This window comes from Danio rerio, chromosome 16 (genome assembly GCF_052040795.2).
Source record: "Danio rerio strain M-AB ecotype USA chromosome 16, GRCz13ab, whole genome shotgun sequence".
Classification (NCBI taxonomy): domain Eukaryota; kingdom Metazoa; phylum Chordata; class Actinopteri; order Cypriniformes; family Danionidae; genus Danio; species Danio rerio.
In genome coordinates, this window is record NC_141036.1 from 35,511,189 (window position 1) to 35,524,178 (window position 12,990).

Consider the following 12,990-nt stretch of genomic DNA (forward strand, 5'->3'; position numbering starts at 1 on the left):
ACCTTGGTTTAACATAACAATATTAGACAAGATAACATAGATTAACTGTGGTTTTGCTATAGGTCTACGTCTACTACTAACCAGTTCAACCATGATATTTGTACTGAAACTGTGCTTCTACAAATGGTAATAAATCCACCAAAATCATAATTTTACATTCACTATGATAAAAATGGGGTCAATATTCACAGACAGACAGACGGACGGACGGACGGACGGACAGACAGACAGACAGACAGACAGATAGACAGATAGATAGATAGATACAGTAGATAGATAGATAGATAAAATAAAAGCAGCATGACAGTTCCAGATTGTCACGTATAATAACTTTAATGATTTAGAATTACATATTTCCATCTCCATCATCCAGAGATCAGCTACATGATACAAAACTATTTTGTCAAACAAAAGACATTTAAAAACAAGTCGATGACTGTATATGACCGTACATCAGACAACATGATCATCCAGCAGACCTGTGAAACCTCCAGTGGCAGTTTGATTGCAGACACGAGCATTCAGGGGTTTTATCCAGGAATTAATTCCACAATCATTACTTAAATAAGTTCCTGACCGAATGGAATAACTGCCACTGATTGCTAAATTCTAAAGTATTCAGATTAATGGTCTGTGTCCTTAGTACAATAATGTCTTTTAATTGACTTGTGCTAATACATATTCAACAACCTGAGCAACAAAAACAGATGCAATATTTTTCTCCGTCCACATGCAGAGCTGCAGCTCCTTCTTATGTCAAATCAGATCCACCATTTTGGAGAAAATTTTTTATAGATAGTTTAAATATCTGAAGTAAATCTCCTCCTGTTTTCCAGTAAAAGAAAAATATTGTGTGAAATATTTGTGTTATTTTTGTAACTTGCATATGATGATTTCATGCTCAGTAAGCATTTGTATTATTGCCTGCATTAAAACAGTCATGCTGCTCAATTTTATTGCAAAAACCACAATATAGGTTCTGCTTTTAGAATCTTTAAAGAATAGAAAGCCACATCAAACCACTTATATGAAATATAAATTGTATGTAAAAATGCCTTTACTGTCAATTTTGATCAATTTAATGCATCATTGCTAAATATAAATACTCAATGACCCCCAAAACATTTGAACTGTAGTGTATTATACTGTATATATTTAAATATACTAGCATTTGACTCATGATCACTTTAATCATTTAAGACTCTAATGTTTGCAATTAAAAATGAGACTTTTATGAAATTTAGAATCACACTGACATTCACAAATTAAATCATTCATCACCACTGATCGTTCCATGAAGAACCTTTAGCAAACTTCCATTCAACAAATGGTTCTTAATAAAAAATAAGCTAAAGTAAATCTTTAGATGGTTCTTTGAAGCACTGTTAAAGTGTTCTTTTGAGAACCAAAAATGGTTCTTTCATTACATCACCCTTTATTTTTAAGACTGAATGCTGTTTAGAAAGGGGTTTGTTTACTAATTCTTTAATGCCTACGTTCATTAAATATTAATCAGCCAAATCAATTAAGACATTATTAGGCTATTTACACTTAAAAAGACCCACTACATCAACTGTTTAATTTACAATTCTGTGGTTACATAGTGCTTCTTGAGGAGGTGTTTTTCTTATCAAATAAAATTTTAAAACACTTCACTTAAATTCTCTCCATGCTTAAACTCTGAAACAGCTGCAATAATTGTGAGCCTTTTAACATTCACTTCACAGAAATAACTTACAAAACGGAACAAGACAGCTGGCACAAAAAGGCCAGAATTTACGTTTTGCTACACAGAAACAGGTATGAATTTTTCAGAAAACCTTAATATTCACTGTAATGCGTTTTATTCTTTACAAATCTACGTTTTGGCACTGTTTTCATTGCTTTTCTGACTTGGACGCACAAGAAGAACGCACAATTGTGTCTATACTGTAGTGCATGAGATACAATCAGAACCACAGATGTCACAGCAAAACACTTGAAATGCTTACAGTAAATATCATTTGTTTGATTGTGGAAAAACAGATTTCGGTTGCTCTTAATGGCTTAGAAGCTTATAATAATAAACATCCCTATTAGGGTGATTTATTGCTGAAGCTTTATGGTGGTCAATATGACTCAACCGTCTGCTTTAAACATTGGATTAAACTCTGAGCACTACATCAGATTTCATTACCCCAAAAAAACCCTGCGGACTGGACTTCGGTTTACAATATATCGATTCATCCTACATACATTTTTAATGGTTTAACGATTCGAAGTGTTGATATGCATTTAGCACGCTACAGGAATGGTCAAGCAAGTATTATCAGTGTACCCATGTAGAAACTTTAGCTAGACTCGCTTTAAAGGGTTTGCAGGTACTTTTCTCACTTTAAAAACTGCCGCAGATAGAACAAAAAGTCATGCTAGGAATCACACGCTGAACTTATAAGTGCTGTAACGTCAATACACGTCTTCTCCTTTTTATTCTTCTCATTTCTTACTAGTGCACAGTCTTTGGTCGATAATAAAAACCGTTCAAGGCTTATTATAAAGCAACAATTCAAGGTTTCCTCCTCATTTAAAGCCACAAACTTAAAATCAAAGACTAATCTGATTGGTCGCAGGCAACGTCAGTGGAAATGACCCATGGCTTCTGCGGCTTTTACTCGTACAAGAGGATCTGGATCCTGCAGCAGCATCACCAGACCTAGAGTGGACAAATGTATGATAGAAAATCATTTACTTTGTCCATTAAATCAAAGTCAAGGGATTGCTATTGATAATCAACCCACAGCGTGGCTGATTTGTTGGTATAATAGCTTTATACTGTACAATGCACTCCACCAGACGGGATTCATGTTAAAATAGAAGCAGAAATAATAGATTCCTTAGGTGCCACGAAACAGCAAATGTAGCACAATAACAAGGATGTGCTGTCCTTCCTTAAATATATCTCATGACTGCAGATATTAATATAGAACTGCAGTACCTACCCTTGGTCACTGACCCCATATTCATATGGGAGAAATGCTCATCAGGCAGGTTTCCAAGCAGAAAGCCTAAAAATACACAAAATATGGTTACAAAACAGACACAAAAATATATAAATACTAAAATAATGTTGGTTTTTTATATTTCCCTGGAATCCTTCTGTTTGCTCTCTGTCATTTGTGAATTAAATGTCAGCTAAGTATTACCAGACTAGTTAGAATACTTTTGTGCGCAGTTAAAAATTGTTGAATCTTTATTTAACATTTTCTTCTCCTTAGTATCAGCACAGGGGGCATGTTTATGAGCACTTCGCACTGTTGTATACCCTAGATGCTCACACGCAACTTCCTGTTTGAAACAAAGCAGTCATAAACTACTGTTCAATAGTTTGGGGTCAGTGCGATTTTAAAATGTTTTAAAATAAGCTTATCCTGCTCACCAAGGCTGCATTTATTTCATCAAAAATACAGTACAGATTGTAAAATAGTGAAATGTTACTGCACTATAAAATAACTATTCAAAAGTAGTTTATCATTAATTTAATCATTTATTCCAGTCATTTTACAGATGAATTTTCATTGTTCCAGTCTTTAGAGTTACATGATCTTTCAGAAATCACTCTAATATTAATTATTATTGTTGTTATTATTATAGTTATTATTATTATTAATTATAATAGTAATAAAGAAAGCAGTTATTGAAAATTGAGTATTTATTTTTTTTATTTACATTTTATAAATGCTGCCTCAATGAACACAATAATTTTCTTGTAAACATTTATTTTTTTTTTTATTTAAAAACTGGCCCCAAACTTTTTACAGTTAATGTATATGTGCTACAGTGTATGTGAGCAGTGTAATACATGCCGCATAAAAAAACACATAAAAAAGTGCACACAAAAAGCGCAGTGCTCTCGTGAACATGCATCCTATACTGACACCGAGAAGAAGACACTGTTAAATAAAACAAAATATAGAATATAAAATAGAGATTAAACCACTGAAGGCATATGGTCTGCTTTGATTTTTTTTCTGGACTTTGAATGAGTCAGGAACCTTGCTGTCTATGGAGAATCTGGGAGCTCTCATATTTCATTCAGTTGTTCATTTATTTATTTATTCATTCATTCATTCGGCGTACTCTCTTTGTTCATCAGATGTCGCCACAGCGGAATGAACCGCCAACTTATCCAGCATATGTTTTACACAGCGGATGCCTTTTCATGCTGTAACCCAGTACTGGGAAAATATTTCATTTAAAACATCTGAATTAGCAAAATTTCATACAAATTTTTCAAACAAATTTTCATATTTGTGTGAGCTAACACTTCAAGATGTTGAATAAAGCATTTTCTTCCCAAAGATAAGATATTTATAATTGATTTATTTTATTTTAAAATGGAAGAGCCACATAAAAAAGGCAGTTGTGTAATTGGGTGTGCTCATCACGAAGTACGTTTACATGAACACCAATAATCTGATTTTAATCCAATTAAGACAATTCTCTGATTAAGAATCTACCATGTAATCAGCCATTTTTTATTAATTGAATCCGATTAAGGTCATAATCGAACTAAACAGAAATTGAATTAAGACACTTTGAGTATATGTCGGTTTTATTCACATTATGGAAGTGAAGTATAGACATGTAAACACCACAATCAAATGATTACCATTGTGTAAGGTTTTCGCCACATTTTGCGACAGGATAGTCTAAACACACACTGCTGTTTGACACTATTCTCTACACCAGTAGTTCCCAAACTTTTCAGCCTGCGACCCACAAAATAACAATGCCATTGACTCGCGACCCCCAATATCCTCTGAGGTGGTTATAAATACAGAAACCTTGCATGCAATAGCGCACACACACCAACACACCCAGGTCTAATCTTCGTTTAATTTTTTTAATGTATGTGAGTGCTGTAAATGGGCCAGAAAGTTAAACCTGGTGTTATAAAATCAATCTGCTGCATCTGTCTTTAGGATAATGTAATTACCACAGGGGTCATAATCCAATAGAACAAGTAATTATAAGCTAGTATCTATATAGTATATAGTAATTATAAATGACTATTTTTCCTCTTCAGTAGGTTATGAATACAATATGGTAATTCTTATGGTTTAATAAAAATAGATTTTTGGACACCAGGCGACCCCCCCCCTTCATTGTCCAGCGACCCCTAGGGGGGTCCCGACCCCCACTTTGAGAACCACTGCTCTACACCTTCTGAGTCAGTGAAGGACCACAGACACCTGCATTGCGAAATGCAAAGATTTTTTTTTTCCCCATACGGTGTGCGGTATCAAATTCCATTAAAACAACACTCTTACAGCAGTTCATACTTGTAACCAATATCTTGTTTATCACGGAGACATGAATGAAATGTTCCTGAATGATAATGAAAGTGCCAAACTGCAGTTAAAGACAACAAATAAAAGATGAAACACCTGAAATGACTTAAAACTCTGGAGGAAATGTGGGTAGCGTGGTGACACAAAGACGCTAATCAATCTGTGTGCTATAACATGTAAAACGGGATCATGAAAGGAACATTCAAAAAGCAACTCATGTAAACACCTTAGTCATATTATTGTCTGATGCAAATTAGGCCAAATAATTTGATTACGGATGTCCATGTAAACGTAGTCACTGTCACTTTTAGCAAGCCATCCTAAAGCACACCAACCGACTAGTTGAACAACAAAATCAGTTGTAACAGTACTGCTGATATTCCAAATCATTATTTATTATAGTCCTACTTATTATTAGGTGTTTTTAACTAAGTACTTAATAAAAAGATCAATTGGATAATTACATGTATTGATCATGTTCATGTTTTTTTATTATTATTACAAAACACTTGTTATTTTTAAGCGAATGTGTGAGTTTGGTGTTTGTGTAGGCTTAACAATTGCTGTAAAAATTGTTGTACTTTTTAAGTGCTCTATGGTGGAGTCCTTTATACAACGTGTATGCTGTAAATATTGGATACACATAGCTTACTGAGTAACAGAAGGAAGCTTTGAAATGCTTGCATGTATTTTTGTGTGTATTCGTTCTGAACAGCATTCATGACATGCGGCTGTGCGCACGCAGTTAAATGCATTTGCATCTTCAAATGCTTTTATGATGTAAAATTAATGTAAACACCGCCTGTTATGTCTTAAGGACAGAGCAAAACATCTGATATGTTAAAACGGGTCTGTGCATTAGTGTGAATGCAGCCTGTTAGACCTGCTGCTGTCTATGATGTCATCATTAATAATCAAACAGCGATAATGCTGTGAAAAAAATGCATCATCGCGCATGTCTGGAACAGTCAGATGGTTAAAGCACTCTTACATACTGAAAGGACTTTTCATTGATTGTATATGAATGTTCTCCTTTATTCCATAAATAAACACGCCTTACTGTCTATCTAAGTTGTGAAGCTATATTTAGTTAGTAGTATATTTAAGATATTTTTGTTAGTGGTTCTGAATTTTGTCATCAATTACTCTCCGTCCACTTGTTTTAAACCTGTTTAAATTTATTTCTTCAGTTGAACACAAAAGAAGATATTTTGAAGAATGTTGGAAACCAGTAGCCATTGAATTCAATAGAATTGTTTGGATGGACGTCAATGGCAGTTTCCAACATTCAAAATATCTTTTGAGAAAAAAAAAAACTCAAAAAAGATCTGGAACCACTTAGAGGTGAGTAAATGTCAAGATGTTTTTTAATGTATTAATGGGTGAACTGTCCCTTTACGTCTAACATCTACAAAGTTGCTGCTACGTGCACAAGTTTCTTCTTCTATTTGGTCTTTGCAATAGCAGGATGTATGCAAATATACTGTACAGAATATTACAGGGAAGTTGTTACATCCCTCAAATTAGTTTTATTCATAGCATTTTGCAAGTAAATGTTTAATGCTCTACTGCCTGTAGAGAAAAAAAGAGGAATTTAGCAAATCCAAATGCGTTTCATGCAAATATCAGAAATTTCTTAACAAAAAAGGGTAAATATACAGTTGAAGTCAGAATTATTAGCTCTCCTGTTAAATTTTAATACTTTCATATTTTTTTTAAGAAAAAGTTTTTATTTTAACACATTTCTAATCATGACAGTTTTAATAACTCATTTCTAATTACAGATTTCTTTTATATTTGTCATGATGACAGTACATAATATTTGACTAGATATTTGTCATAATACTAATAGTATTCAGTTTAAAGGTCAATTTAAAGCCTTAACTCGGTTAGTTAAATTAACTAGGCAAGTTTGGGTAATTAGGCAAGTCATAGTATAATGATGGTTTGTTTTGTAGACAAATCGCAAAAAAAATGGCTAAAGGAGGCTAATAATATTGACCTTAAAATGGTTTTTAAAAATTAAATAAAACTGGTTTTATTCCAGCTGAAATAACAAAATTAATACTTAATCTAGAAGAAAAGTGATCCGAAATACTGAACAGTGTTGCCAGATATAGCTGATTTTTTCCAACCCAACAGCTGTCCAAAATTAACCATTTTAAACCTTACAGCAACCAGCACTAGCAGTCACAGAACCACAGCATAACCGGATCATTTCAAAACGCTGTCCCCTCTCACCCACACACTGCACTTAATGTTGTTGAAGGGTGTTTTTTTTAAAAGTAAAAATTATTTTTCTATTCTTTTAAAACATAATTAGGTGCTGAGTGTCATCAATCAGACAATGCTTTGTGTTCTTGGTGTCAATTGCAGAAAAAAATGATCGATAAAAGTGTCATGATAAAACTCTGTGAGTTTAACTGCAGGTTCTGCATGATGCGCGTGTACGCGAAGGGGAATCTGATTTTGATACAACTTTCCTTCACCTCCTCTTGGGTGTGGGTCCACGCAGTTTGCACAATGCACTGGTCACTACTAACTGAATGGAGTAGGAGCACACAGTTATGTTTTGTTAAATAAGTTGCCTATAAAATTTACGTATCAAAACTGCCCAAATGTTGTCAATTAAACCCACACAATTAAATTCAAAACCTCCTAATTGGATGGGAAACCTGACTGTGAAAATGTCCATACTCCATTAAATATTACTTGAGAAATATTTGAAAAAGAATAAATATTTCACAGCAAAAAAAAAAAACACCAACAAATAAATATGAAATAAGGTCAGCTGTAAAAATAATGTTTTTACTCTGTTTCTTTAGTAAATCTTGACAGCAGTTTATGAAAGCTTAAAGAGGGTTGCACTGTTGCAAACTGTTATTAAATATGGCTGTTTATAAAAAAAATGGGTGCAAAAAAACTATTCATCAAAAAAAAAGCACATTAATGTAAAATATTTAAAAATACTAAACACTGAATTAATTTAAAACATGCTTTACCAATAAACATGGCAGCACTGGCCCTGATTTCAGCCCAGTTACTCTTGAAGAACTGAACCACTGTGATGTGGTAAAAGTTCAGCATTCCTGGGAAATCCTGGATCTGTGTGGAAACACAAGATAATTATTGTTATGTGCATATCAGTAGCAACCAGGGAAGCATTAACATTCTGTTAGTCCCTGTTTCATAAATTACAACTGCTGCAATCCTCAACAACACTGAGAATTTAAATACAGTTGAAGTCAGAATTATTAGCCCCTCTTTTAATTTTTTTTCTTTTTTAAATATTTCCCAAATGATGTTTAACAGAGCAAGGAAATTTTCACAGTATGTCTGATAATGTTTTTTTGTCTTCTGGAGAAAGTCTTATTTGTTTTATTTTGGCTAGAATAAAAGCAGCTTTTAATAAAAAAAAATATATATATATATATATTTTATGGACAAATTTGTTAGCCCCTTTAACCACATTTTTTTCCGATAGTCTACAGAACAAATCATTGTTAAACAATAACTAGCCTTATTACCTTAACCTGCCTAGTCAACCTAATTAACCTAGTTAAGCCTTTAAATGTCACTTTAGGCTGTATAGAAGTGTTTTGAAAAATATCTAGTCAAATATTAATTACTGTCATCATGGTAAGATAAAATAAATCAGTTATTAGAAATGAGAAATAAAACTACTATTTTTAGAAATGTGTTGAAAAAAAAATCTTTTGGGGAAAAAATAAACATGGGGGTGAATAATTCAGGGGGGCTAATAATTCTGACTTTAACTGTATATAAACACAACAGAAAGCAATGCTACTGTGACAAAGAGCAGTGATTTTAATAATCTTCAGAACTTATAAAAATGTGGTTTGAATCAGATGAACATAATGAACTGAGCAATTACATACCAGATATTTGGTGAGGTCATTAATGAACTCCCCATAATGCAGACCCTTTTCCTCAAGAAGATGATTCTGGAACATGGCTGAGATCTGCTCTGAACCTACGACCGGAGCACATATACGCATTGCATACTTGCATGCCTGAGGGAACAAAAGCACATATACACACACAATATTCTCAATCTATTCTTTAAAAAGGTCTTTTAACAGTGTAGTTCTTGTAATTGACTTTCAATATTTACAGCCATTAGAGGAAAAGTAGTTGGTGGACTGAACACTGACCTTCACCACGTGTGGGTTGGGATCACTGAGGTGCAACAGCAAGCTGACCAGAACATTGTGGATTTGGTCTTTAAAGACCGGTTCACCCGAGCCAAACTTCGAGAGGTTCCCCAGCAGCATGATGGAAGCACATCGGATCTCATCGTTCTCCTAAAAGAACATGACAAAGCAGTAAAAGCTTACAACAAAAACAAAAAAATTTACAAACCCTGTACTCTAAAAGCCTGTATTTACCAAATCAATTAATTATTTTATAATTAATAGGGTAATTTTACACTTTATATAAAACTGACAATGACTGGAAGTGTTCTACTTTTTATTAAATGCCGACTGTCAACAAACAAAACATGTATTTATGTGTGTGTTTATGTGTGTGTGTGTGTGTGTGTGTGTGTGTGTGTGTGTGTGTGTGTGTGTGTGTGTGTGTATATATATATATATATATATATATATATATATATATATATATATATATATATATATATATATATATATATATATATATATATAGCTTTTTTTATGTCAAAATATGGGTTAGCTAACATTATATAGTGTTACTCACAGCATTACAAACTGTACTTGTACATTTACATTAAAGAATAAGTGATCATACATAATTATATTTTAAATGAAAAAAACGTGCTCAGAACCTGAAAAAACTTAGTGGTTTAAAGTATAGTGGAAGGGTTTAAAATGTACTTAGTATTTTGGGTCAAAGCTAGATCTGTTATTATTCTACTTTACAACTGTTGTACTGAATGTAATGAATGACATATTAGTAAGATGTATGATACGATGGTCATTATTTTTGGCCCAGAAATAAAAACAATTTAAATTAAAAAAATTGGGTTCTAGTAATCACTTACAGTGTTTGTTAAAATGTTATTGGAAAATAATAAATAATGTTTTAAAACATATATTTAACTTGTTTATGTACTGTAACTTATTAGTATTATTATTATAATTAACAATAATAATAAATGGTATTATTGAAAGTTTAAATTATGTTGTTTCAAATGCAACAACATTTGAACAGCTGACTAAGTTTTAACCAATAATCATTTGAGATCACCTTCTATTTTCCATTGAAAAATCAATAACATTTTTACAGCTACCTAACTTAGGTTTAGATTGTTGTGTGTTATTGCGTGCCCTCTCTCAACACACTCACGTTCTCCAGAAAGGGTTTAATCTTCATGAAGATGTACACCACCAGCAGATTGACATTCTTTTGGTCCAGGTAAAGCAGTATTTTTGACATTCCTGACATGGCCTCCAGTGTGATGAGTTTTCCTGGATCATCTTTCTCTTCCATACCTGAACTCATGGCTGCTAAAAGCTCTTTTGCATACTTGTTTACCTAAAAAAACAACAAACATGCAGAGAAAAAACAACATATGATTTGATGCTTACCTTGATGATTAAAAATGCTATTAAACATCACTCGACTATAGAGAGACAACATTAAATGCAAGGAACAGGGTGCGGGGAGTCATAAGCAAACAACACTGTGAACTTTAAGGCAGCAGTTTTTAAAAGTTATTTTCTTTCTGAAAGTTAATAAACATGTTGCCAAGAATCACTCCCAAAAAAAAATCAATGGTGACTCCTCATCCAGTGAGAGTTTTCAGATGTCCAGCAGAGTGTCTCTACCTTCTCAGGTGAGCCCACAGCGATGTTGCCCAGGCCTCGGACAGCCAGCATGCGGACTGTACCACAGGTATCGGTGATCCTTTCCATCATGTTGTTCATCAGCATGTCCAGAATCATCAGTTCAGTCGCCACGTGATGGTTCAGCAGCTTGAAAAAATTAATAAAAAAGTAAACATATTGATTCTTAATGTATAACTAAGTGCACACTAAAATGAGAGTAAATAGTTACTCAAAAAAAATATATATATATATATATATATATATATATATATATATACTTTGAGTGCCAACTGCACATGAAGGCACACTTTTCCACTGCATGGTACAACGCAGTTCGGTATTGCTCACTTTTGGGGATTTTCTACTGTGATGTGTATAAACAATCCCAGACCACTTTATTAGGTACACCTGTCCAATTGCTCATTAAAGCAACTTTTTAATCAGCCAATCACATGGCAGCAACTCAATGCATTTAGACATGTAGACAGGGTCAAGACAATTTGCTGCAGTTTATACCGAGCATCAGAATGGGGAAGAAAGCTGATTTAAATGACTTTGAACGTGGCATGGTTGTTGGTGCCAGACGTGCTGGTCTGAGTATTTCAGAAACTGAAATACTGGTTTCTTAAACATGACAATGAGTTCACTGTACTCAAATGGCCTTCACAGTCACCAGTTCTCAATCCAATAGAGCACCTTTGGGATGTGGTGAAATGGGAGATTCGCATTATGGATATGCAGTCAACAAATCTGCACCAACTGCATGATGCTATCATGTCAATATGGACCAAAATCTCTGAGGAATATTTCTAGTCTCTTGTTGAATCTATACCATGAAGGATTAAGGCAGTTCTGAAGGCAAAAAAAGGTCAACCCGGCACCAGTAAGGTGCTAGTTAGGCCGTACTGTTACTGAAACATGATTATATATATATAACTGTTATATATATATATATATATATTATATATATATACTCCTGATCATCGATTGGTGTAAGGAAATCGTCACTACCAGTGTCATTGGATTTACAAGACAAGATTCTAAATCTGGAATATTTATATTTAAATAGTCAGCGGTCACTTCGGTATTGTTGGTTTGCAGGACTAAACCAATTTTATACCACTGCAAGAAAAATGGTCTCTTGTTGTCAAAAGAAAAGGTCCAGATGCTCCTCTTGTTGACATCTTGGGATGACACAGAACGAAAAAATTTTTCTGCTTGTCACACAGCAGTATAGGTGCCGCAACTACTCTATAGCAATAGTAGTTGTGTTAAATGGTACAAATCCACTTTAAATGGTACCAAACGGCAGTGGAAATGCATACTCAGCCTAGCAAAACTGAACACAAGCAAGCCGAGCTGTGCCAAACCATGTCGGAAACAGAAAAGTGTGGCAAAAAATGTGGAAGAGTGAAAAAGAAATAGCGAATATACAGCAAAATTGATTACGTTTTCATATCACCATTGTAAAATGTAAATGTGAAATGAGCAAATTAGTTTTTTTATTTAATATACACAATGATAACACTTTTAAAACTTTTATTTTATTTAATAATGATGTACTAATTTTTGCTAACTGACATTAACACAAATTGTTCAATGTTAAAACCTGAGGGGAGGGTTAAATCACATAATAAAATATAATTTCCTCACCTCAGAGAAGAAGGCTGTGACAGTGATCCTCTGGCACTCATAAATATTACAGAGAGAAGGGCACAGACTCTCCACAATGGCAGGCAGTCTTGGACCAGCATGTTTTGCCATCGCTCTAACAGAAAAAATGGCTCCGTTAAAATGTTGCATTACAGAAAAACACACTTGACTTGTTAGCT

The 12,990-nt window shown here is 33.7% G+C and overlaps 1 protein-coding gene across 4 annotated transcripts in view; it reads right to left on the reverse strand.

Annotated features, from left to right (window-relative positions):
• Positions 1-314: 314 nt before the first annotated feature.
• Positions 315-12,990, reverse strand: part of mroh1 (maestro heat-like repeat family member 1) — a 75,551-nt gene continuing 62,875 nt past the window's right edge. For all 4 annotated transcript variants that reach the window (XM_087287213.1, XM_087287211.1, XM_087287212.1 and 1 more), the window contains 8 exons: positions 12,812-12,926; positions 11,159-11,305; positions 10,677-10,865; positions 9,506-9,655; positions 9,230-9,364; positions 8,333-8,435; positions 2,979-3,044; positions 315-2,692 (listed from right to left, as the gene is read on the reverse strand). In XM_087287213.1, the coding sequence (XP_087143339.1) occupies positions 2,616-2,692; positions 2,979-3,044; positions 8,333-8,435; positions 9,230-9,364; positions 9,506-9,655; positions 10,677-10,865; positions 11,159-11,305; positions 12,812-12,926 (982 nt within the window). In that variant the 3' untranslated portion in view covers positions 315-2,615. The remainder of the gene's footprint in view (positions 2,693-2,978; positions 3,045-8,332; positions 8,436-9,229; positions 9,365-9,505; positions 9,656-10,676; positions 10,866-11,158; positions 11,306-12,811; positions 12,927-12,990) is intronic.